The following is a 25,406-nucleotide window of genomic DNA, read 5'->3' on the forward strand; positions in this document are numbered from 1 at the left end:
GACCCAGTTCCTCCCCTGCCTGTAGTACCTGAACTTTGGATGTCCAGTCATTAGTACTGACTGGACACTGTCAGGTCCCCTTTTCGACCAGACTTTTCAGTCAAAAACCCTATAGCCCATCCATGCTCACTAGGGACATGCTAGAGCTTTCTAGCTAAATTTCTTGAAGATTCCATCAACACTGGGCATGTTCTGGTCTGGGGCTAAGCAGGACTTCCTTGCAATTTCAGTTCTTAGCTGCTGCAAGGTCCAGGTCCTGCAAATGAAACCTGTCTCTTTTCTGCTCTGTGTCACTGCTGCTCAGTCCAGGGAGCATGAAGGTGCCTGATTTAATGGTTTTTTCTTGAGTAAGGAATGTAAAACTGGGCCCTTCACTTGTAATTCATATTTTATTATTTGGCATTATAATTATTAATAACATAATTCCCTCTCTCTGTTCATTATATTATATTTATGTATTTATTTTTCAGATATGATTCTTGATCAACAAGTGGGCTCAGGGCAGCTCAGCGAAGATGTTCGTCACAGAGTACATGAAGCTTTACTGAAGCAGCACCACCATCAGAATCAGAAGAAGTTAAGCAACAGGATTCCAATTGTCAGATCCTTTGCTGATATTGGCAAAAAACAGTCTGAGCCTCATTCCATGGACAAAAATGGTAACGTGTTGCATTATTTTATGTTTCAGAAGCTTTTTATAGCATATATTTTCTCCCCCTGAGCCTGTCTGCTGCTGTATTCACAGCCGTCCAGGTGTGGTTCTGATTTGAAAGGGGACTGAGTAAAAATGGCTGCTTTTATTTCACAGAGCTGCCCCTTGTAAATATTCAGAGATGTAGCTGTTTTCATTTACTTACAGAACTATGTGTTTACTACTTTTTACATCTATTAACTATAGAGAACCAATGTCACTCTGATAGAATGAGCTAGATGATGGTTCATGAAGTAAAAGGAACTCAACTTGTCTTTTAGATTCTAGACTGAGTTTACAGTGCTGGCAGTTGGAAAAAGTCCCCATTTTTTCATTTATAAATGGAAAGCCATTGAGACAAAATAAACATGGAACCCAGTATTGTTGTTTTTATAGAGTCACTTTTCAGGAAATTGCATTACAAGTAAGAAAAGGGGGAAAGGCTGTGCAATACTTTTATGGAAAAAATTTGGTTAAGATAAACTTTTGAAAGAGGTAAGAATAGGCTACACTGTATTTCTAGCATGCTAACTCAATGACAGCTAGTATGGCTGTGGTGTCATTTACACCTTCCAGCTTAAAGTGTAAACATACCCCTAGATACTCCACGGCTGAGTACTAACCAGTGTATGTTCATATATTTGGGTAAGAGACCAATGAAAGCAGCATGGTGGTAATTTATTATGCAGAAGATATTCCAAGGATGTTAGTGAGCCTAAAATTTTTACCCTGGCTTCTGACCTCCACAAACTCCATGAGTCTTTTGATCCACAATGCAGTAGAGGCTACTCTTTGTTCCAAAGCAGGACTACCCTTTGGTGGTAGCCCTGTAATGTTGATTTTACACACACTTCCAAGCCTAGCTCCTTCCCTAGGGTGGGAATCTCAGGCTTAGAAGGCTGAATGTAATTTAATCTGAAGAGGACATTAAATAGGAAGATCATTTCTGTGCGATGTCCAGATTCCATATGAGGTTTACTTAGTTCCCAGTTCCAGAAAACATCTCTGTTCAGGACAGCTTTTAAACATATGATTGCCATTAAACCTGTGCTTAAATGTGATTGAAATCAGTGTGCTTAAGTGCTGCTTTGAATAGAAATGCACATGCTAAAGTGCTTTGTAAATTAGGCCCGTAGAGTGCACCGGGCATCCTGCAATCTGGCAATTGGAACTTCCTGATCTTGTGTGAGAAACACAGACCATTTTCATTATATTATTTATATTGTATTTAATTCATTTTAAATTAGTAAAAATATTTAAATGAAGGTAAATCAACTGTGTGTCCAACTAATAGTGATACTGCCAAGCATGCTTTTTAACAGTCCAATGCAGTTAGAGATGTCTCTTATTTATCTTGAAACATTGTCCATTAACTGGTCACTCTCCTATATTGGCCTTTTCAAAGTAGAAAAAAGGTCCTGTGTTAAAGTTGAGCTTTAATGAAATGTTTATTTCTTATTCTAAATGTCATTAAAATTGACATTCTTATGTTCAGATTACTGGATATTTGCTTTGTGTCTTGGACTAATGTGATTGGTTAGCTTTAGCACATCTCAGAAAGAAAAGGACAAAATTACTTTAGATCTGCTTACAGAGTAGTCTCAAATCTATTTGTTTGTTTGTTTGTTTATTATTTTCTCCTCAAGGCCGTGGAGCCCCAGGGCAGCTGTGCCACATCCAGTATAACAGTCTGCATGCTGTAGTGGTATCTGCTGTGCTCCATTTAAAAGAAAGGGGGAGTGGAGAGGAGAGAGATTGTTTAGTGGATCGGCATGGTCTCAGGCCCATAGGCTCCTGTACATTCATCTTGTAGAATGTTCCCCACCGTTCTTCACACTGTCATGGGTAGATCTTCCATAAAGCACTGTTAATAATGTACACCGCATCACATGTATGCCTTTCACCCACCTTTGGTAGTTCCGCTGCCTTTAGGGCCTTGCCCATGGACAGGAGGTCCTTCTTTGTAAAGTGCGAGCATTCATTACTTGCCTTTCTCTAGCTATTCGCCCACACACATCCCTTTCTTTGAAACTATAGCACCTGCTTGGGAGACTTGCCTTTTCCCCTAGAACCTTATGTTCTCCTACTCTCCTGCATATGTATGTAAGATGAGGGCTCTATCTAACTGTTGCAGTCTGTGAATGATGTATGCCTCTTCCTGCTGGCTATAGCTGAAAATTTCTCTTTAGATGTCGGTTTTAAAACTTAGAGCAATTGTGTAAGCTGCTCTTATCATTAGAATGATGGCTCAGATATAACTTCTGAACTATGAAAACTAAAGTTTAGTAAACTAAATTTGTAAAAAAAGCTAACACTAAGACAAAAACACCTCAAAGCAATGTCAGGCATGTGCGGTGAGAAATGTCTTTCTTTGCTTCTGAGGACAGCCTTGCAAAACCTGCATGTGGTTCCACTTTATTCTGCTTATTCCCATGCCTCTGTGCTGTATGTGAAGCGTATACTATATATGGATGTAAAAAAGGTTCCAACCAATTGCAAGGTATGAAAGTGTCTTCCTCTCCCACAATCTCAAAATTGTATTAACATAGCTGTTCAATTTATTTTACAATTATTTCTACCTTTTGGAGCAAAGGCTTAATTATACAAAAGGCTTGTCAAATCTTTTGAGGAGAGCAAGCAGATCTTCTGAGGTATCCCTAAAGTCTTGCTGATCCTCTCCATTTTTCTCCTTTTACTCTTCCAGTCCTCAAAGGCTGAATGTCTCCAAGCCAAGAAGAAATAGACACAGCCCTTTTCAGAGCCCATCAATGCTGATCCAGAGATGATCAGAGAGTAATAAATAGAGCAATGCCAGACATCTTGTCCCAGAACCTTGTCCCCTGTTCTACTGACGCAGTGGATAGCTACCAGAATCTGCCCTAAGAGAGCAACTGAAGATTTTTCTTGGTGTAATTATAGCGCATTTTTGGCCAAGATGGAGTGCTCTGCAGGCTACTCCAGCCAAAAAAAGGCATGGACAGGAATGCAGTAGGGAAACTTCCTTCCATCCCAGGGGCATCTGTTCCAACCCCTCCTCCCCCCCGCAGAGTAAACATGCACCCTGCTCCCCAAATAGTACAAGAAATATGGGAAAAGGAAATATTTATTAACAGAGGGATGAATGGAGGACCCACAGGCTCTGTGATACCACAATATAAAAGGACAGATGCCGAGCATCTAGACTCGGAGCTCAGGAATCCTGGTCAGAGTTCCAGTCTGACAGTGAGTCATTGGGTGCTCCTGGTTGTCTTTGGCACCAGTAAACTCCCCCCCCCAAAACCCTCTGGTGCACTCTTCTTCCGCTCTCTACAAACCCACACAGAGCAACAACCCTCTCCACTTAACTAACTACACCCTCTCTCCTTATTCCCAATGCAAAGTCACATGTCCCACTCCTCAAAGCCCCATACCGCTCTGGGTGACAGTGATACTGGGTCTGGTTTGTGCTTCTCAGGTGATTCTTGGTGTGGTGCGCCTCCTGGCTCCCATCCTGGGACATCCCTGGTCAGCTGCTCTGTCCTTCCAGGCTTTGGGCTGGTTCTCAGCTGCTTTGCTGTGGGAGAGCCTGCTCACTGTAAGCCCTTTGTCTGGCGCTACCGACACCCAAACCCCGACGCTCTCCCTATCTTGACTCCCCTCTTCCTAGAAAAACAAGCACTTCCTATGCCTCAGGATAAGGTTTTAAAGGGGCCATGCTTTCTAAACCCCAAGTTGGTTACACTGAGAATCCTCAAGCGGTTTGAAGATGGCATAGTGCTGTGTGACTGCTGCAACTACTGTAACTTGTAAAACCACTATGCCTTTGGTGTCCCCAGGGTTGGGGCATGGAAAGATGGTTTAGATCCACCATTTCCCTCCACCCTAGTCACTTGCTGCAGTTAGGCATTCAGCCCCTTCTCTCTCCAGTGTCTGTTGTGCCCTGATGACATTACTGGAAAATATTTGTGCTTATGTTCTTCCTCTGCTTTTCTTTGTGTGTGAATCTCTCAGACCTTCTAATTAATTTTCTTTGTATTTAATAGTATTATCTTTTGTTTACAATGGCTTTTCTTCACATCCTCTTCGGGGCTAAAGTGTCAGGCTGCTATGGATTTACCATGCATTTTTAATGCTGCCATGCTGTGTTTAACTTTCACTTTTCATTAAGCATCAAAACTGTGAGAATTAAAAGCCTGCTTTTGATGTTCCAGTAAAAAATGACACTCAAATTTGGCATAACAACAACAAAAATGGTTTTTAAAAAAAGCTTAGTTTGACACTGAACGCCCAGAATGGATGGTGGAAAAGAATTTCAGAGTAAATGCTATTAAAGCCAGTGGAATTTTAAAATATATAATCTTTTGCCATTACCAAGTCATCTTTGCAGATCAAGTTTGGAATGCTATGTAACACATTTTTAGTGAGATTAATAGAATCCTCATCCTGATGATGAAGAATTATATATGTAAATGTATGTATCAACATGATGGAAAATCCCTAAAAACTAGGTTTGACCAGATAAACCACTTCTGTATTATTATAGCAATGGTAACAAATATTTTTCAGCACGTTTGAACAGGTTTCTGCAATGCAGAATTTACCCATACATTTTTGTTGAATCAGGCTCATGCAGAGAGAACAAGTCGTGTGAGTTTCATGATAGTATAGTTGGTCAGAAAAATCAGATGGTAACAAAATTCTGACAGTAAACAGCAATCTCCCTCTCCCCGTTTCTGACTAGCTGTACACCTTTAACTACTACACTTGGAGATATACCTGTTCTAGCTCGGATTGAGCAAAGATTTGCAGTAGTGTGCTAAAAATAGAAGGTAGCAGTGGTGGCACAAGTCGCAGGATGGGATCGTACTAACAGCTAGCCTCTCCCGCCGCTTGCACTGATGCAGCTACGTTCTAGTTTTAGTGTTCTAACTTGATCAGAGCTAATAAGTGTGTGTGATTTCTGTCTCCTTGAGATGAGAATCACACCCCCCAGCTCCAAGTATAGACAAACCCATTCCTGATGTAACTTAAACACCAACAGGCTGAGGAAAGGAAGGTAGCAGGACAAGTGATTAATAGTTAGGTGCAAGAAGGTGTAAGTTACAATTGCCCTTTCCATCCATATTAATATGCATCTTGCACCTTCTTCTTTCCCTCTGTGTGTTGTTTACACCAACTGAGACTGCTTTAGAGTCCGTCATGCCCACTTATCAACATACAGTTTAAATCACCTCTAAATTTGACACAGATATGATACTGTAGAGCTTGGGGCTGTGATTATTCATATCCCTTGCAGATCAGCATAGTGGGGGACCTGTAACACACGCACCAGTGGGTTACATAAGAAAAGTGTGAGTCAAAGTAGCCCCCCTCTTACTTTGTCATATGCCTTCTCACACCTTCTTCTAGCTCCTTGGCTTGCAAATTGCCCCAATTCAGACTTCCTTACACTTGCTATAATGGATTTAAGCGAATATAATGGAGCTACATTCATGTCAGGGCGTCTGATTTGTGCATCACCTTTGAGTTTGGCCCATAGATTATAAATTACTGTTCCATTGGGTTGTGTGTTTACATTATTTTCATCCCAGTTTCATAATCTTGTATCTGCAGTTAAGCATTAATGTCGAAATTCAGTGCTAATATAAAGCAGATGAAACTACTCTGAGGTCAATAGAGAGTCCTCTGTTTACACCAGTGGTGAATTTGGCTCTAAGGGCCTGATCCTATATTCCTTGCCTGTTGAAGACACCCAGTGACTTAAATGAGAGGTTTTGGGTGCATATGTAATATGGGATCAAATTCTTCGTAGGTTTCCTTTTCTCTGTATAAGCAATACAGCTGGACCCAACCATAGTAATTCTAAATTAAATGATCTAATATTGTATTTCGTATTTGACATGCATTCTTTTCAAGCTAACTAATTTTAGTCAAGACTTATTATCCACAGCTTTCTCATGATATTATTGAACTAAGGCTCACGTAATTCTTAAACATTGTCACCTGATATTTGTTCTTTCTTTCTCCATATCTTCCTTGTACCCATGATTAAATGTATAATCTACATGTATGGAATTGTGTCATTCATCTTTATATTTCTTTATTTTGCTCTGTCTTTGTTGTGTCTGTCTCTAACAGGCTCATCTCATCTCTGTACCTCCCTCATCTCCTACCCTTTGGGTTCTGTAAGCTCCTTGAAGGTTTGAGAGGTAGTATAAAAATGTATCCTGCTTGGGTTTCAGGTCAATTAACATGTACATCCATGTCTTCAACTCAGTTTCCTTCCAGCATGCAGCTTTTTGCTATAGGCTAATAATCAATATTTAAGGCCTTTGGCAGAAGCTGTGATAATTTTATACGAGAATCCTACATGATGATGGTAATTATTTGGAACAAAGATGGAATATTTGAGACTAGAAATCATTTCTTCATAAATACATTTTCTTATATCAGTTGAGAATGTGGCAAACCACAACATTTTGGTTAGAGTTGCATGGGTATGCATGGAATTGTTTGAGGTTCAGGTCTAGTATACAAAAAATCATAATCTGGCTTTCTCTGCTTCTTCTCATAAGAAGTATTTTCAAACAGCACCAAATTCTACTCTCAGTTGTGTAGGTACAATGAGAATGGCAGTTTATTCATGGTAGTTAAGAATATGTGTTCCTTACAAATTCTGCAGCTAAAAGCTGACTTTTGTATTATATTTGAATTTTACAATACTCTGACCAAAATCTGACCCTAATCTACTTAATACATTGTTACTATATATACCTTTGCTTCCTAGTCTCCTTAGATGTGAGCTCATTTAATATTTGAAAGTTGGTGACTAGTAAAAAGTCACAGTTAAAAGTCCACAAGGCCCAATACTGTGCTCCCAAAACACTGAACCATTACTGAATGGAAAGGAGTACTGTAGCTTTTTTATAAATATTTTGTAAATATTTAGGGTTTATGAAGCTCCATGTTTGATTTGCCTTGATTTCTGTTAGTAGTACCTTGTTCTTTTGTGCTTATTGTGATTACTGTGCTTACTGTGGTTGTTTTTGTCTTTCTTTGGATAAAAACAAGGTTTCTTGATAAATATTGAGTACTGAAGGTATCCTGAATGCAATAACTTTTGGGTTGAAATTTTGGAAGGCCATAGTATATTGTAGCTTAAATTCTCTTTCTGGAACTCTGATTTTTACTTGATGTAATTAATAGGTTTTCTCAAAACACTGAATTTTCAGGTATCTTTTAATATAGGCATCTATTGATGCAATATAAAAATGGATCCCATTTTAATTCCTTTTATATATAAATGGTTTGGTTTTGCATGAAAGAGTCTATTTCTTCTGAATGATTGTTTTTTCCAAAAATTGAGCATGCCTATCTACTGTCCATAGTTTTAAAGTCTTGGGAATTTTCTTTTATCTTAAAAACAAATCATTTTCTACATAAAATCATGAAGTATATTTCATTGTTTTGGTGTTGGCATTTTAGTTAAATCGATAACCCCTAAAACCTACTTAAACATGAGTGTGTCTGTTGAAACGTTTAAGTCCCTCTGTGTGTGCGTGCGCTCGTGTGCCCGCTGAGTATTTCAGTAAGATAGCATGTTACAGTTGATTGGCAGGTATATGCTTTAGAAAATCTGCAATTCTCTTTGACTTCTCAAATAGAAGAATAAAGCTGTTGGAATGCTTGATACATACTGACAGTAGAATAAATCCAAGCGCTGATATCATTAGATTTTTAAGTGTTCTGTCTATACTTCAGTATTGTTAAAGAATGAAATTCTGGTCATCCACACAGAAACCCAAAGTACAAATAAAAGTGTTTGACTTGACAGAGATACACAGGTGTTCCTGGAGGGGAGCAGTAGCATCATCTTCTTCAACCTGAAGACAGGACATAGAACAGCTGCATGAATGTGGCTATTGCTGTGGCTAATGGGCTGTAGCTGTGGCTTGTCCGTGATCCTACTGACTAGGTCCCCACTATTCCCATTGATCCAGTCACAATATTGCCAACCTTGGGCATTCAAAAATAATGAGTCAGACCTCCCAAAATTAAGCACATTGCATTCTCTTTATTTGCTGTTTGGATTTTCAGCCTGTAGGATCCACTTGGTTTGCATTTTCAGATTTTCTCCTCAGCTACGAGGGCTAGCAACATACTATTTTACTTTAATGAAGGCCAAGAGTCTCATGAAATCATTTGTTTCCAGATGGCTGTACCATACATGGAAAATAAAAAATAAAGTCTTGTGCGTGCAAAAAGAACAAAAGCCATTCATAAACTCCACATACTGACTGGGGCCTGTTGTGTTTCCTGTTGTGTGCATTTCTGTTACCATAGGGAGTTACTAGACACAACTGTGAAAGCAAGTGTTTAGACCATTAAAAATTGACGTCATGTTAGGTGGTTAGAGGTTCCCAGGCTGTCTACACTTTGAGTTGAGAGTGTGATTCCCATCTCGAGAATTCATACTCACTGTAGGTCTCATACAATCTTAGAAATGGAGGGCTGGAAGGGACCTCAAGAAGTCATCAAATCCAACTCCCTGTGCTGTGGCAGGGCCAAGTAAACATAGACTGTCCTAGACAGGTGTTTGTCCAGACTGTTTTTAAAAACCTCCAATATTGGGGATTTCACAATGTCCCTTGGAAGCCTATTCCGTAGCATAACTACACTTATAGGTAAAGTTTTTCCTAATATCTAACGTAAATCTCCCTGGCTGCAGATTAAGCCTATTACTTCTTGTCCTACTTTCAGTAGATATGGAGAACAACTGATCACCCCCCTCTTTATAACAGCCCTTAACTTATTTGAGACTATTAGGTCCCCCATCAGTGTTTTTTCTCAATACTAAATATGCCCAGTTTTTCTAATCTTTCCTTATAGGTAAGGTTTTCTAAATCTTTTATAATTTTTGTTGCTTCCCTCTGGACACTCCAGTTTGCCCACATCCTTCCTAAAGTGTCGTGCCCAGAATTGGACACAGTACTCCAGCTGAGGCCTTACCAGTGCCAAGTACAGCGAGACAATTACCTCCCATGTTTTACATGTGATACTCCTATTAATACACAGCAGAATGAAATTCGACTTTTCTGCAGCTGCATCACATTGTTGACTCTCATTCAATTTGTCATCCACAAAACCGCCCAGATCCTTTTCAGCAGTACTTCTACCTAGCCAGTTATTCCCTATTTTGTACGTGTGCACTGGATTTTTCCTTCCTAAGTGAAGCATTTTACGCTTGTTTTTATTGAATTTCATCTTGTTGAATTCACACCAATTCTCCAATTTGTCAAGGTCATTTTGAATTCTAATGCTGTCTTCCTAAGTGCTTTCAACCCCACCCAGTTTGGTGTCATCTGCAGATTTTATAAGCATACTCTCCACTTTGTTAGCCAAATCATTAATGAAAATATCAAATAGTACTGGACCCAGGACTGGTCCCTGTGGAATACCACTAGATGCGCCCTCCCAGTTTGACAGGGAACCATTGAATAACTAGTCTTTGAATACAGTCTTTCACGAGTTGTGGACCCACCTTTTAGTAATTTAATCTAGACATTTCTCTAGTTTGCTTATGAGAATGTCATGTGGGACAGTGTCAAATGCCTCACTAAAATCAAGATATAACGCATCTACTGCTTCGCCCTATCTACTAGGCCAGTAACCAACCAAATTTCCTTGTTTGACAGGGCTATTCCTTATCACCCTATTATCCTCCAAGTGCTTACAAATTGATTGTTTAATAATTTGTTCCAGTATCTTTCCAGCTATCAAAGTTAGGTAGACTAGTCTATAATTCCCTTAGCCCTCTTTGTTCCCCTTTTTAAAATTAGATATGATGATTGCCCTTCTCATGGAGAAAGAGCTAAACACAAGGGGTAGCTGTGGCAGCACAAGTGGTAGGATGGACTAGCTGTCCTGAGTACATGCCTCGGGTCTTGGATAGGTACAAACTTGGGGCAGGTAGCCACACCATCAGCTTGCACTGCTGCAGCAACATTTTATTTTTAGCACGGTAGCTCTGCAAAAGCTATAGCCAGTATTTCTCCTTGAGCTGGGAATCACACCCCCAGCTCAATGGGTAGGTATATGCTTATGTGAAGTTTGAGTCTGCACTGTAGCAGTTATAACAGTCTGCGCAGTATGTCCATGGTCTTGCTCGGAGTCGTAGGAGATGATTTTATTTCTCCTGCCAAACATCTCTGCTCCCATTTACTCCATCTTTGTACAAGGGCCAGAATTTAATTAAAGAATTGCATTTCAGCTTTCACTTTATGGAATAATAATACAGATGTAAATACTAAGTTATGAAAAAAAGTTTAACTTCTCTCTCTCTCTCTCTCTCTCTCTCTCTCTAGCATACAAAATGTATATGCTAATATCTGTAATTATACATGTTTCCTGTTTGCCTAGAAAAATAAATAAATAGATCTTAAGTTACAAATCTAAATTTTACATTCTCTTACACCCTTATGATCCCAACCAAATCATTAGGGTTCTGTGGGTGTAACTGAGTGCAGAATCTGGCCCAGACATTTTGGAACACCTCTCTCTTCTGGTTTACATATGCTTACTAGTTGTGAAATTCTTCCCTGAGTAATGTAAACCACTGGCGATTTTTGTATTGCATTTATTCTTCATGCAGTCTATTAGGGTGAAATTAACTCATGTGCATACAAAGCCCAACTCTATTTAAGGGTACCTTTAGCACTTAGCAAAGAGCTTAAGTGTGACGTAAGTGGTGCAAAAGCTTTCTCCTGGGCCTCTCCACAGGGGTGCATTTCACTTTAATAGAATGCAAAATAATAATAATAATAAAAATGCAGTACAGAGTCACCAGAGAGTTTTACATTACATTATTGAAATCACTAGAATGGTGCAGAAGTTGTATTCACATACTGTGGTTCTATAATCAAAAGAAGTTGAACACTATTGTCTGGGAGGGTTATGGTCCAATATGATTCTAGGATATTGCTACATATCAAAATCCAATTTTTAAAGCATGAAAACATAGTAATATGCAGTAATATATGGTATGAAGGGTATGAAGTTGATTTTTTTAAAAGTTAAAGTTATAATTTTGAGACTGGCAAATTGAATGGCTGCTAATTAACAGTTTGCCCATTCATAACCGAATATGTACAACTAGTAGTGGGAGAACCGTTTGGAAAAATTGTAGCTGTTCCCCTGAAACATTTGTATAGATTAACATTCTCTTAAAATCCTTGTTTTATGGGAAATTTTTCAGATTACAATAATCTATTAATCTATTAATTATTAATTAATAAAATTAAATATTAAATATCTCAGAATTGTAACCTGCTTGTTTAGATGCATTTGCTAGAGTACTCGCTCTTTTTCTCCTTCTCTGTCTGGAACAGAATTGATCAAATATCAGAATTTTCATCTCATCATAAATTTCAATATTTTCAACCTTTGTTTTGACAACATAGACAATTTCCTATGAAAAACTTTGATTTTGTGGAAATCACATTTTCTGATTTGTGGAAATCAGAAAATCCCTGTCAGTTCTTCACTGGAATGCTCATTGATTGTGTGGCAGAAAGCTGGACATCTATTCTTTGTCCAGGGTTAAGGTACTTCTATAGCTCCCCGCAGGACGTGATCCTGCAAGTTGCTTAGCTTTTCCTGATGGCAGCTGAGTGTATTTAGGGGCAGATTTAGGTACCTAAAGGTGCAGTGGGGATTTTCAAAAGTGCCTAAAAAAGGTTAGCTGCTTAGCTCTGGAGTACCTAACTATCTGCATCTTTAGGCACCTAAATACCTTTGGAAATCTGCTTCTTAGTACCTTGCAGGCTTGGGCCCTTTATTTCTTGAGTTGCTCCTGATTTTTATTACAGTGTCACTCACCCTTACTAGACATCTTACTTGCTGCTAGGCTTTCAGTTGTCAGGCCTTCTTTTACACCCCCCTTAGATGCTTGGAGTTTTCTGTCTGTGGCTAGGTTCCCCAACTTTCTCCCCTTCTGACCTGCCACTTCCCACCCAATCAGTTCAACATTTTTTTCACCCAAGGTATTTATGTGTGTGTCTCCCTCCCCTCCAAGTCCTTTAAATTTTACAGGGTTTTTTTGAGATAGGATTTACTCTAATTCTCACAATCAAACCAAAGGAATTAAATGAACTGTTCTTTCCCTTGCCATTCCCTCCCTTGTCTTCCAGAGGGAGATGAGTGGCCACATTAATTAATGTATTTTAAATATATGAATGGATATTTTTCTCCCTTACATGCCCTTCTTCTGCTACTAATCCTCTTTTTGCACCTTCAGTGGCAAAACCTGACTATTTTACCGCAATGTTATTATTCACACTTAGTCAGGCTTCCCCTACAAGAATATTAGTTTCCTATAGCCTTATTGCTTGTTTGCTTGTTTGTTTCGGAGACCTGTAAAACAACTTTTAAGTAATAATGTTTGTCCCTCTTCTTAAATGGCTAAAAATACTCAACTCAGTTGAGATTAATAGATAACTGACTGTAACTAGAAAAACAAAGAATGATATTCAAATGAGAAGATGGAAAATGCTGCGAGTCACACCAGGCTGAGAACCACACATCATTACTCATTGTGCTGGTCTACATAAGACTGGAAGAGCCATATTTCCACATGACCATTGTGCTATAAGGACACTAGTCTAAGGCCTTAATCCTGCAAACACATACTACCCCCATGTATAACTTCATTCATGAGTAATCCCATTAGCTTCACTAGCACCACTAATGTGAATAAACTCATGCCTGTGTTTGTTTGTATGATTATGGCTTATGTTTGAACACTTCCTCCTGTCCTGAGCACTTCTAATTTTTATAAATATTTTGTGTTTCTTCCTGCCTGGATTTTATTGGGAATTTCTTCACTTAAAAGTTTTTTTTCCATTTCAATATTTATTTAACAATTTATAATTTTTTGAACAGCCTAAATTTCAATACATTTATTTTTCATGACAAGATACTTTATTCTAGCTTTGGTTGTCATGCTAGTCAATGCCCATTTATGCACATGAGGAAACTTATGCACATGGGGAGTCCCCTTTGATTCACTACTCACGTGGGTAAGTTTTTAGGACTGAGGCCTAAAGTTGGCAGCTCCTCACATTGCTTAGGAAATTTCCTTGGTAGATGTGGGACTGTTTTTTAAATAAGGATTTTTTAATGGAGTAACAACTCTTAACAGAACTTATACGCTGTGAATGGCACAAAAATCTGTCCTCACAATATTCAACAGTAGGTTTAAATTTTTCTAAAATGGATTCTCCCATCTCTAGCTTCAGCTAATGAATGTTATGTCTGTTGAGAATTTGTCTGTTGTTCTAAATAAGTCTTTAATTTCACTTCCATGCTTACATTCTCATACACATGCAGTATGAAACATATGTGATACTCTAATTTAATTCTAACACTTGTTTCATAGAATGCTTCTGTAGAAATGTAAATAATTGTTAGTATTCTGTAATAACAATATATTTTTTTAGCAGGTCAGATTGTTTCTCCACAGTCTGCTCCTGCCTGCATTGAAAATAAAAATGACGTGAGCAGAGAAAACAGCACTGTTGACTTTAGCAAGGTAAGCATTTATTGACTGTGAAAAGAGCCTTCTGACTGGCAAGAAGAAATTTTAAATAACAAGAGTGGTTTGTGTTAATCAGAGAAAGCTCTAAAAATGTTTCACTTCAATATTATAAATTGTCACATGTCAATGCTACAAAATACATATGTTGCACCTACAATAAAGAAGGTTTTTAAATGTTTCGAATAAAACGTTGTTAAAATATTGCTAACAGGAAATCACATTCCAGGAGATTAGACACACTTTTCATTGCATAACACTGTAAGGAGGCAACAGATTGTAGGGAGAGGTCTCAGAAATGAGTAAAGGGCTGACTAAGTAGGAAAGTAATACAGATTGCTTATCATTTGGACTTAGCATATGTTCTCTTGTGGGAATAATGCGTAAATGTAAAATGCCCTTTTTGTAACCTGCTTTTGTGGATTCTGTGTGTCTGAAGAATAATTTGCTTTTGTTAAATGTCTATAACTTCATAGCATTGTGTCACGCCAAGATTTTTCAATGCACTTTACAAAGTTGTATAGTAGTTCAGTGGTATGGTTTTTAATGACAAACTAATAATAGAAAGCAAGGAAACACAAGCTAGTCTTCAGTTTTGGTATAAAAAATGTCCCTCATCTTTGGAGAAGGTGCTGCGTGCCTAAAACAAACTTTCACATTAGGTACAGGCATGAAATAGGCATGCCAGCAACAGATGACTTCAACTGGTGCTTGGGTGGGTAAGATTTGAGCAAGTCAGGAAAGGTTATTAGAACTAACATTCTAAAGGGATGTATACAGTTAGTGAAGAATAGAAATCTGAATCTGTTGTGGAATCTGACTGCCAGCCAGTATAATTGAGCCAGCAATAGAGTTATGTGCTCACTCCATCTGGTGCCAGACAGAATCCTAGCAGCAGCAGTTTGTACCAGCTGAAGTCTGTCAGTTTTTTGTGCAGGGGCTAGGAATCAGCCCTAAAAAGGGCAGTACAGTTGTCTACATGGGATGAAACAAAGACATGAAAAGGATCTTTGCATCACTGTGAGAGAGAGAGAGAGAGAGAGAGAGAGAGAGAGAGAGATGAGGCAGCGCTCTGGCTGTCTTTCTACACTGGTTATAAGGAAATTTCACTATAACAGAGACATGTAATTCAAATTGGAGGCCAGTACTAATCCTGTAAATACATAAATATAGGTATCAGTAAACAAATGTATTCCTTTTTAGAGTATAACATTTTTATTCAATGTTGTTTTTAAAAGTGTTAATTGGTGCACAGTAATATTAATATTTTTTGGTGAATGTTCTGTGTATTGAAATGTAACATCTATTGTAAAGGGTAACAATAAAAATAGATTTGTCTAATTTAAATTTTAAAAGTGCAGCGATGAGATCAACAGCAACCTGGAGAACACTACACCACTTCATTTAATGCTTTTCTCAGTTCTCCACAATCACTTTGAAATTTGAATGTCAGAACCCACTGAACTCATAGTTGTGGGTCTTTGACTCCACAGCTTTCAAAACCAGACTCTGTTTTCAAGGTATGCTTTTCATGCTGAAGGAAAATGGAGACAGCAGATTTTGAACCTTCATTCACCAGTTTTACACTGATATGATATCATTGACTTCACCAGAACTATTCCGGATTCTCACTGGTGTGAGCAGTGGTGCTGGACCAAGAGGTGCTGGGGGTGCTGCAATGCCCGCTGGCTTGAAATAGTAATAACAAACACCGTGGTTTCCACCAACAGCAGCCCTACTATAAAAATTGTTCACGTACTCCTGGGTGTGATAGGGTAACAAGGTCCCACCTTTCTAGTTAATCTTAAGAACCCTCAGTAAGTTAAACACCAGTAGTGGTTTCATGAAGTAGGAAAGAGACAGCTTTTGTTTACGTGGATAAAATTGCCTCATGGAATTTTAACTAGAAGACTTTTTCCTAGCTGTATTTTATATAGTTTAGTTTATCCTCTTAAGCCTGTATATTTAGGGATACAATCTCCCTTGATAAGTGCCAGTATAGTAACTTCTGACAGCAGTAATTGGATAACGTGCTTAGATTGAGGGGAAAGTAATGTTATGCAGAGCACACAATGGGCTTGTCTGCATGGTGTGGCAAAGTGCACTAGAGGGGTGTGATTTCTAAAGTGCACTAGCATGCTGCATGCAAACTGCCCTCTAAAAGGTTCCTACTTCACAATAATATAGTCTCATTTCAAAGAGGACTATGTTAATGCAAATGAAGGTACTTTTAGAGTGCGCCAACAAGGTCTATATGGGAAAGAGTGCGTGATGCATTAGAATGCTCAGCAAATCACACCCTTCTAGAGCACTTTGCTGGTGCCATGTGGACAATACTTTTAAAGTACTTCTCCTGAGTATTGTAATTTCTTACTCTAATTTTGTTCAACATGTTAATTTCATTTTATCTTCTACAAAAAGCGCCTTTGATGCCTCGCTTACACTCTGCCCACTAATCCAGCTCCCCAAGGGCTCCTTCTAACATTCCAAACTTCTAAGCAACTTGCCTCCTCAATCTGGATATCAATCCAGATACAGCACAAAGGCTGCATTGGTGGTATTGGTAGAGTACATCTTCCTGTTGATGGATAAAGATCAGGAGCCAGATTCAACACTGCAATCTGCCCTTTGATTGCTACTTGAACGCATCAGACCTCTGTGGATGGCTTAGAGATAGTTTAAGGCAGGGGTGGCCAATCTGAACCTGAGAAGGAGCCAGAAATAACCAATGTACATTGCCAATGTACAGTAATACGTCAGCAGCCCCGCATCAGCTTCCCCTTCCCATTACCAGCGCCTCCCACCCACTGGCAGCCCCACCGATCAGCGCCTCCCCTCTCTTCCCTCACCTCCTGATCTGCTGTTTCGTGGTGTGCAGGAGACTTGGGGGATGGGGGAGAGGAGAGGGAGGAGCGTGGGCATAGCAGGCTCAGGGGAGGGCGCGGGAAGGTGTGGAGGGGGGCAGGGCCTGTGGCAGAGCCAGGGGTTGAGCAGTGAGCACCCCCTGGCACATTGGAAAGTTGGTGCCTGTAGCTCCATCCCTAGAGTCAGTGCCTATAGAGGGAGCCACATATTAACTTCTGAATAGCCGCATGTGGCTCTGGAACCACAGGTTGGCCACCCCTGGGTTAAGGGGTCGATCCTGGCCCCCATCCTAGCCCCTGGTGTCAGAGTGGGCTGGGAATGACTGAAGCTTACTGCGCTATCATTCTTCTCTGCTTCTGATTTACACTGCAGGCTGGGCTATTCCGCAGGGAAGTGTTAAAGAGACTGCACCTTTGCCCCCCTCACTTACAACATATATGTGGTCAGCACAGAAACAGAGCATTTTTTAATCAAAGCCGAATTCCATGCTGATACTGTAAGATCTTTCAAAATACATGTGATGCCATTGATCATGAGATATGATTGATTCAGCTTTGAACTATAACAGGATTGGGTGGGATTCAGTTCCAGTATTCCTTCATTGCTGAGCCTTCCCAGAAGGTGATGTTGAATAGTTGCTCTTCATCTCCAAGGGCAGTCTCATGTGGTGTCCTATTGAGTTCACCTTCTCTCCCATCCTGTCCAGTGCGTATGGAGCTGTTAAGAGAGTTAGTGAGGAGGAATGGGTTGTGGTACCTTCATATACTGATGAATCCCAGTTTTATTTCTAACCTAATTCAGCCAGTCCTATCAAATAAATTTGCCAGTGTCTCATTGAGATTGGGGCATGAATGAAGGCTAGTTGGCTGAAGCTCTTTTTCAACAAAAGTGAGGTGAAACTGGTAGGTTGGAGGAAGTAACTGGAAGGTATAGCGAAGATCCTCTCTCCCCGAAGTGGGGGGTGTGTGCTGGCTGTGAGACTTCACAGTCTAGAGGTATTCTTGGAACCCCAGCTCTTAAATGATAATATAGCAGCAGTTTACTGGAAGTCCTTTTTTCATTTTCATTTGGCCAGGAGAGTATGATTGTTTTCTTTCCCATGTGAAACTTGCCACTATCAACGATGCCTTTCTCACCTCAGATGCGTGCTAATGTGGGACAACACCTAAGATCCAGTCACAAACCAAAGTTAATGCGGAAAGCAGCAGTCCACCTGCTCTGTGGAGTTTCTTACCCTGAGCACATGACACAATGCTCCATGATCTATCCCAGCTGCCTAGTTGTCTCTTGATTAAGCTTAAGGTGTTGATTTTAACCTATAAAGCCCTTGAGTGACTTGGGATCTGCCTACGTGAGCGAGTGCCTCTCTCTTCATATAATATTACCAAACTGCACGCAGTAGAAAAGCTCCAGCTGGAATCGCCTCAGTATAAACTGTTTACCATGAAGGGCCCCAGTCTTAGATCTTTTGGTCTGAAATAGCCTAAATATGGCACACTGCAGGGCTCGTCTACCTACTCAGATTTTGGGGTACAATAACAGGTTATTGTTTGGGATTTTGATTTCATCTCTAGTTAGGTATTTTCTGGTTTTGGGGGTGAGGAGCAGCTGCTGTTTCAATTTTTTGTGATTGTAATTTTAATTCATGGCAGAAGCCCCTGGAGACCATGATAGGCAATGTATTTTTAAAAAAATAATCAAAAAGAGAAAGAGATCTTTTCTCAAGCATCTGCTGAGACTCTGATAGCTTAGTCCTCTGAAAATATACTCAGACCTTTCAGTCTACTAGTCCTCAGTCCTTCATGTTGGTTTGTCAGTTGTCTAACACTCTGAAATACCATTCATGTTATCATAAAGAAGGCTTATGCTAGATTGGGGTAACATTAGAAACATGGCTTTTTGGGTTTACGGAAATAATAAAATTTTAAAAATATATTTCATAACACAGGCAACTCTGTTATGTCTAAATTCTGAGTAAGTGCCAGAGCCATTTGCAAACAAAACAGTTTTCTAAATATTACCGAAGACTATTTACACTAGTACTGACAGATGGCTGTAAGATAGACATTAAAATGGTCCACTTTAACAGTTTATATTGGATTTGGTCACTGTTGTTGTGTTTAAATTAGTGAAAAGAAAGCAAATGACAAAACCATATAGTCTGAAGTTCTTAGGCAAGACTAGTGCATTATGAAGTCAATTATACATGTTGTATTACTATAGTTATTACATAATGACATTTAGAATGGTACTGTGGAAGTAATACATAAATATATGAATGAGTCTGAATATCAGGCAAATAACTATAGACTATATAGAAATAATGGTGCAATCAAGATCCAGCTTTAACAATCTAAATGAGTTTTAATGTTTGATATACACCCAGCACATTTCAAATCTAAAATAAAACAAAATTAAAAAGTTGAATGTTTGTATGTCTTTAAGACGGGTCTGACTCTTGCCAAAAGCTTGTTCCAGTCAGGCCTTAAGGAACTTTATATAAGGGATAATCAACCTGTGATGCCATTCAGTAGTGACATGGCTTCTCCATCTCTTCAACATTGAGTACCACTGTTCTGTAGCTTCAAACTTATTACCCCACGTCACTTATGTTCATAGCTTATTTTCTCATGGTCAGGAGGTTGGAAAACATTTTCCTCCAAGCCTGACACCAATAGTGCTTTGTGATTTTTGGTTGATAAGAAACAGTCATGGAAGGAAGGTGTCAATCTCCCGTCTTGTTGGGACTCTAGCATGGCAACCTCATCCACTGAATTCAAGTTTCCTTTACGCAGCACCTGCTGACAAAGCCAAGGCTTTGCCCTCTCATAACTACTTTAATTAGCATAATAAAGAAGATAGAAGAAAACAAAAAATGGTGTATTTCCCATTAATATTTGCTTTGGTCCTGTAGGTAAAGTATTTAGGATGCATTAAAAGTTGTGCAGTGGGATTATCTATATTCCGTTTGCACACTTGGGCAAATGCTAAAGACTGATAGTTATTCATATTACAGAGAACCATTCATTTATTTCTCTTTTTAAAATTATTCAAGAAAAGAAAACATTGCAAGTAGACTGGTTAAAAAAACTCAGGCAGCTGGTCGTACGTTAGGTGGTGACCAAGTGAAGTGAACTCAGGCAGCTGGTCGTACGTTAGGTGGTGACCAAGTGAAGTGAACTCAGGCAGCTGGTCGTACGTTAGGTGGTGACCAAGTGAAGTGAACTCAGGCAGCTGGTCGTACGTTAGGTGGTGGCTCTGTGTCATTGAAATAGAGAGAGATTGTTGTGTACCTTAGTTTTTCAGATAATATACCAAACCTTTTCTTTTGAACTTTGCTGCTGTTATTCTTTTAATTATTAGGTTGACCTACACTTTATGAAAAAGATACCTCCTGGAGCTGAAGCGTCAAACATTTTAGTTGGTGAACTAGAGTTTTTGGATCGTGCTGTAGTTGCTTTTGTCAGATTGTCCCCTGCAGTATTGCTTTCAGGACTAGCTGAAGTTCCAATTCCAACAAGGTAAGTGTAGATTGTGCTAAAAATATAGATGGTAGTTCATTCCATTTCACATTTTTCTAAATTGCATTTGTGGATGTGGATGGGAATCATCCTTCAGCCCTGTTTTTTATCCAGTTACTAAATGAATTGTTACCTCATAAGAGGGGCACACACCTTACCTTTCCTTTCCTTCCTTTAAATAGTGCATACTTAGGTTAATTATTGGACCTGAGGCCTGTGTGCCCTTCTCAGAAGTAGAAGCAGAAGTGCACTGTTTCTGAAACTATGATGAACAGATTAGCATATTTGAATTACAAACATTACAGACGAATTGCTAAGAAACTGAAGGAGTAAACAGCAAAGAGGTTGATCAGGTTACCTGGGAGTTATAATTGTTTGCATAATCCTGCATAACTTTTCCTGAAGGGAGAAATGACAAAGGAAATAAATACATTGGTATAAAGAATAGAGCCCATTCCAATTCTTTATTAACATAGTATTGTTCAAGAGCAGTAGGCATCTGGGGTAAACAGCTGAAAAAGAGAGAACTGAAAGGGGTGATTGGATTCCAGTACCCACAAATTTCACCACTGCTCCTCCCATAGTTTGTTCTCCATGATTAGACCCCTTCCCTTTGCATCCTTGGATTTGGCTTGTATTCTCCCTTTCAGGAGAACCTGGAGAGGGGAAGAAATGAATTCTAACTTTTTATTTTATTGTCTAAATAATTTTAAAATGAAGTAAAAGAGGGGAGAAATTTCCCAGGAAAGCTAAACATTGAGGATGCTACCACAATATAAACAATGATATGCTGATACAAAATGTAGTTGTCTGTGAAAAGTTAAAACTAATTGGGGATTAGTACAAATGTTGGTGGAAATATTAATAATTAATATTTAATTAAATATTAATATTTAGTTAATTTTAATATAAGGGACTAATTGTGGCCCAGCTAATGTGGTGGTGCAGAGTCATCGTGGGTAGCAGAATGGCCGGGGAAGAAGGTTTTTCACAGCCGCCACATCCCCTTCTTGCACAGGTAGGCACAAAATGGGGTGTGGAGTGGACAGAGCCTTAACCTCACCCCACGAATGTGCCAGATAGCATAACTGGACCAATGGACTGGGAACAGAACAGAAGCAGTCTACTCCCTTATCCAAGCAGTGAGGGAACCAGCAGGGAGATCATAACTCTTGGTGATGCAGCAGTGCAGTGCCCATTACTCTGAGCTGATGGCACAATCATGAGTGTGTTCTGGATAATTATTTGTCCAAAAACTAACTCATGCTAGAAGTGCTCTGTTCATCATTCATTCTTTGCCATTTGCTGATTTTAAACAGAGTAGAAACAAAACCATGTGACTTGGGTGACCAATCATACTCTGACTATTCATTATTCATGGTGTGAGTAGCTTGACCACCCCACAGTAAAAAGTGTTCATATAAATACTTGGTGAATACTTATGAATAACAAGTATATTCACTGAATTCAGTTTCTGAGTGATTTGCATGGAGAAAAAAAAGGCTGAATTCTTAATGGATAGTTAGATCAGCTCTAACTGGGTTTGTCACTTTAGTAAACATGAACTTGGAAAACAAATCTGGCTGATGGTTGGCTAACTGGCAAATATATATGTGTGTGTGTGCGCGTGCACCTATACAACTATACGGGGATGAAAACTCTACATACTGCATCTTCTTTATACAACATGGCTCAAGAGCTGGTCAAAATATGGCGAGTATGATCTGCAAAAAACAGGGGAAAAAGCTTCTCAAAATTTTTGATGAAAATTCAAAAACATTTTTGTTTCTGAAACTGAAAATGTTTTGGGTTTTGAGTTTTCCAGTTTTCCCCTGCTTTCATTTTGCCGCTAGTAAAAAAAAGTTGGGGTATTTTTTTTAATTGGTTGGGTAAATTAAAGAAAAACTTTCTATGAACAATTTTATTTTTTTAAAATCATCATTTTTTTGAGAAAAAAGTTTACAATGAAAATTTTTTGACAGTTGCTCTATTTGGCAACCCCATGAGCTCTTGGCAGAACATTCCATAGTTCCGATACTTGAAAATAGATGTATAGGGAATGGCATAGAGGAGGACTAGAATCCTCTTAAATAAAAGACATAGTGAGAAGACAACAATACTTATTTCCCACACTTTGTGTGTCTGTCTGGGGATAGGGTATCTTCCATAATTTTGCAAAAATGCTACATACTGATAATATATGCTTCTGTCAAAAGTACTTTTGCCTAATCTTTAGAATACCCACAATTTAATTGCATGTTTGTGGAACCTAAGTGAGTTTGGGTATTTACAGCTATTCAGACCATCTCTGAATGCTCCTTGCATAATACACATTTATGTAATATTTTGTAATTGTGTCTCCAATTTTAAATTACCATGTAAGGATATTTAGAGAGAGGTTATTTCCCCCCCTTTAGATATTACTTCCTCTAATCAATTTTATGAACTTTTCTGTGTTACATGATGTTAATTTAAGTTTTCCATTCTTGAAATATCTGGTTTTTGGCTTTTTATTTGCAGATTTTTGTTTATTCTTCTGGGACCACTAGGGAAGGGCCAACAGTACCATGAGATTGGAAGATCAATTGCAACACTAATGACAGATGAGGTATTTATCGATTAACTGTAGTTTGTTTGTACAGGTTTCAGAGTAGCAGCTGTGTTAGTCTGTATCCGCAAAAAGAAAAGGAGTACTTGTGGCACCTTAGAGACGAACAAATTTATTTGAGCATAAGCTTTCGTGAGCTGCAGCTCACTTCATCGGATGCATGCAGTGGAAAATACAGTGGGGAAATATTATATACACAGAGAACATGAAACAATGGGTGTTACCATACACACTGTAACGAGAGTGATCAGGTAAGGTGAGATATTACCAGCAGGAGAGAAAAAAAACGAAAAAAAAAACAAAAACAAAAAGAAACCCCTTTTGAAGTGATAATCAAGGTGGGCCATTTCCAGCAGTTGACAAGAACGTGTGAGGAACAGTAGGGGAGAGAGGGGGGAAATAAACATAGGGAAATAGTTTTACTTTGTGTAATGACACATCCACTCCCAGTCTTTATTCAAGCCTAAGTTAATGGTGTCCAGTTTGCAAATTAATTCCAATTCAGCAGTCTCTCGTTGGAGTCTGTTTTTGAAGTGTTTTTGTTGAAGAATTGCAACTTTCAGATCTAAAATCGAGTGACCAGAGAGATTGAAGTGTTCTGACTGGTTTATGAATGTTATAATTCTTGACATCTGATTTGTGTCCATTTACTCTTTTACGTAGAGACTGTCCAGTTTGACCAATGTACATGGCAGAGGGGCATTGCTGGCACATGATGGCATATATCACGTTGATGGATGTGCAGGTGAATGAGCCTCTGATAGTGTGGCTGATGTTATTGGGCCCTGTGATGGTGTCCCCTGAATAGATATGTGGACACAGTTGGCAACGGGCTTTGTTGCAAGGATAGGTTCCTGGGTTAGTGGTTCTGTTGGGTGGTGTGTGGTTGCTGGTGAGTATTTGCTTCAGGTTGGAAGGCTGTCTGTAAGCAAGGACTGGCCTGTCTCCCAAGATCTGTGAGAGTGATGGGTCGTCCTTCAGGATAGATTGTAGATCCTTGATGATGCGTTGCAGAGGTTTTAGTTGGGAGCTGAAGGTGATGGCTAGTGGTGTTCTGTTATTTTCTTTGTTGGGCCTGTCCCGTAGTAGGTAACTTCTGGGTACTCTTCTGGCTCTGTCAATCTGTTTCTTCACTTCAGCAGGTGGGCACTGTAGTTGTGAGAATGCTTGATAGAGATTTTGTAGGTGTCTGTCTCTGCCTGAGGGGTTGGAGCAAATGCGGTTGTACCGTAGAGCTTGGCTGTAGACAATGGATCGTGTGGTGTGGTCTGGATGAAAGCTGGAGGCATGTAGGTAAGTATAGCAGTCAGTAGGTTTCCGGTATAGGGTGGTGTTTATGTGACCATTGCTTATTAGCACTGTAGTATTCAGGAAGTGGATCTCTTGTGTGGACTGGTCCAGGCTGAGGTTGATGGTGGGATGGAAATTGTTGAACTCATGGTGGAATTCCTCATGGTGGAACTCATGGTGGAATTCTTTTCCATGGGTCCAGATGATGAAGATGTCATCAATGTAGCGCAAGTAGAGTAGAGGCATTAGGGGATGAGAGCTGAGGAAGCGTTGTTCTACATCAGCCATAAAAATGTTGGCATACTGTGGGGCCACGCGGGTACCCATGGGAGTGCCACTGATTTGAAGGTATACATTGTGAAATAGTTATGGGTGAGGACAAAGTCACAAAATTCAGCCACCAGGTTTGCCGTGACATTATCGAGGATACTATTCCTGACGGCTTGTAGTCTATCTTTGTGTGGAATGTTGGTGTAGAGGGCTTCTACATCCAAAGCCCGTTGCCAGCTGTGTCCACATATCTATTCAGGGGACACCATCATAGGGTCTAATCACATCAGCCACACTATCAGAGTCTCGTTCACCTGCACATCCATCAACGTGATATATGCCATCATGTGCCAGCAATGCCCCTCTGCCATGTACATTGGTCAAACTGGACAGTCTCTACGTAAAAGAATAAATGGATACAAATCAGATGTCAAGTACTACAACATTCAAAAACCAGTCGGAGAACACTTCAATCTCTCTGTCACTCAATTACAGACTTAAAAGTGGCAATTCTTCAACAAAAACACTTCAAAAACAGACTCCAACGAGAGACTGCTGAATTGGAATTAATTTGCAAACTGGACACCATTA

At 39.4% G+C, this 25,406-nt stretch overlaps 1 protein-coding gene across 4 annotated transcripts in view; it reads left to right on the forward strand.

Moving 5' to 3' along the window:
• The window catches only part of SLC4A10 (solute carrier family 4 member 10), a 272,821-nt gene that overhangs the window by 188,471 nt on the left and 58,944 nt on the right, over positions 1-25,406 (forward strand). For 3 of the 4 annotated variants that reach the window (XM_073305622.1, XM_073305620.1, XM_073305624.1), the window contains exons 6-9: positions 471-659; positions 14,167-14,258; positions 20,490-20,647; positions 23,168-23,255. In XM_073305622.1, coding sequence (XP_073161723.1) covers positions 471-659; positions 14,167-14,258; positions 20,490-20,647; positions 23,168-23,255 — 527 coding nt within the window. The remainder of the gene's footprint in view (positions 1-470; positions 660-14,166; positions 14,259-20,489; positions 20,648-23,167; positions 23,256-25,406) is intronic. The other variant, XM_073305621.1, reaches the window with a different exon arrangement.

The sequence above is a fragment of the Lepidochelys kempii genome, chromosome 11 (assembly GCF_965140265.1).
Source record: "Lepidochelys kempii isolate rLepKem1 chromosome 11, rLepKem1.hap2, whole genome shotgun sequence".
NCBI lineage: Eukaryota > Metazoa > Chordata > Testudines > Cheloniidae > Lepidochelys > Lepidochelys kempii.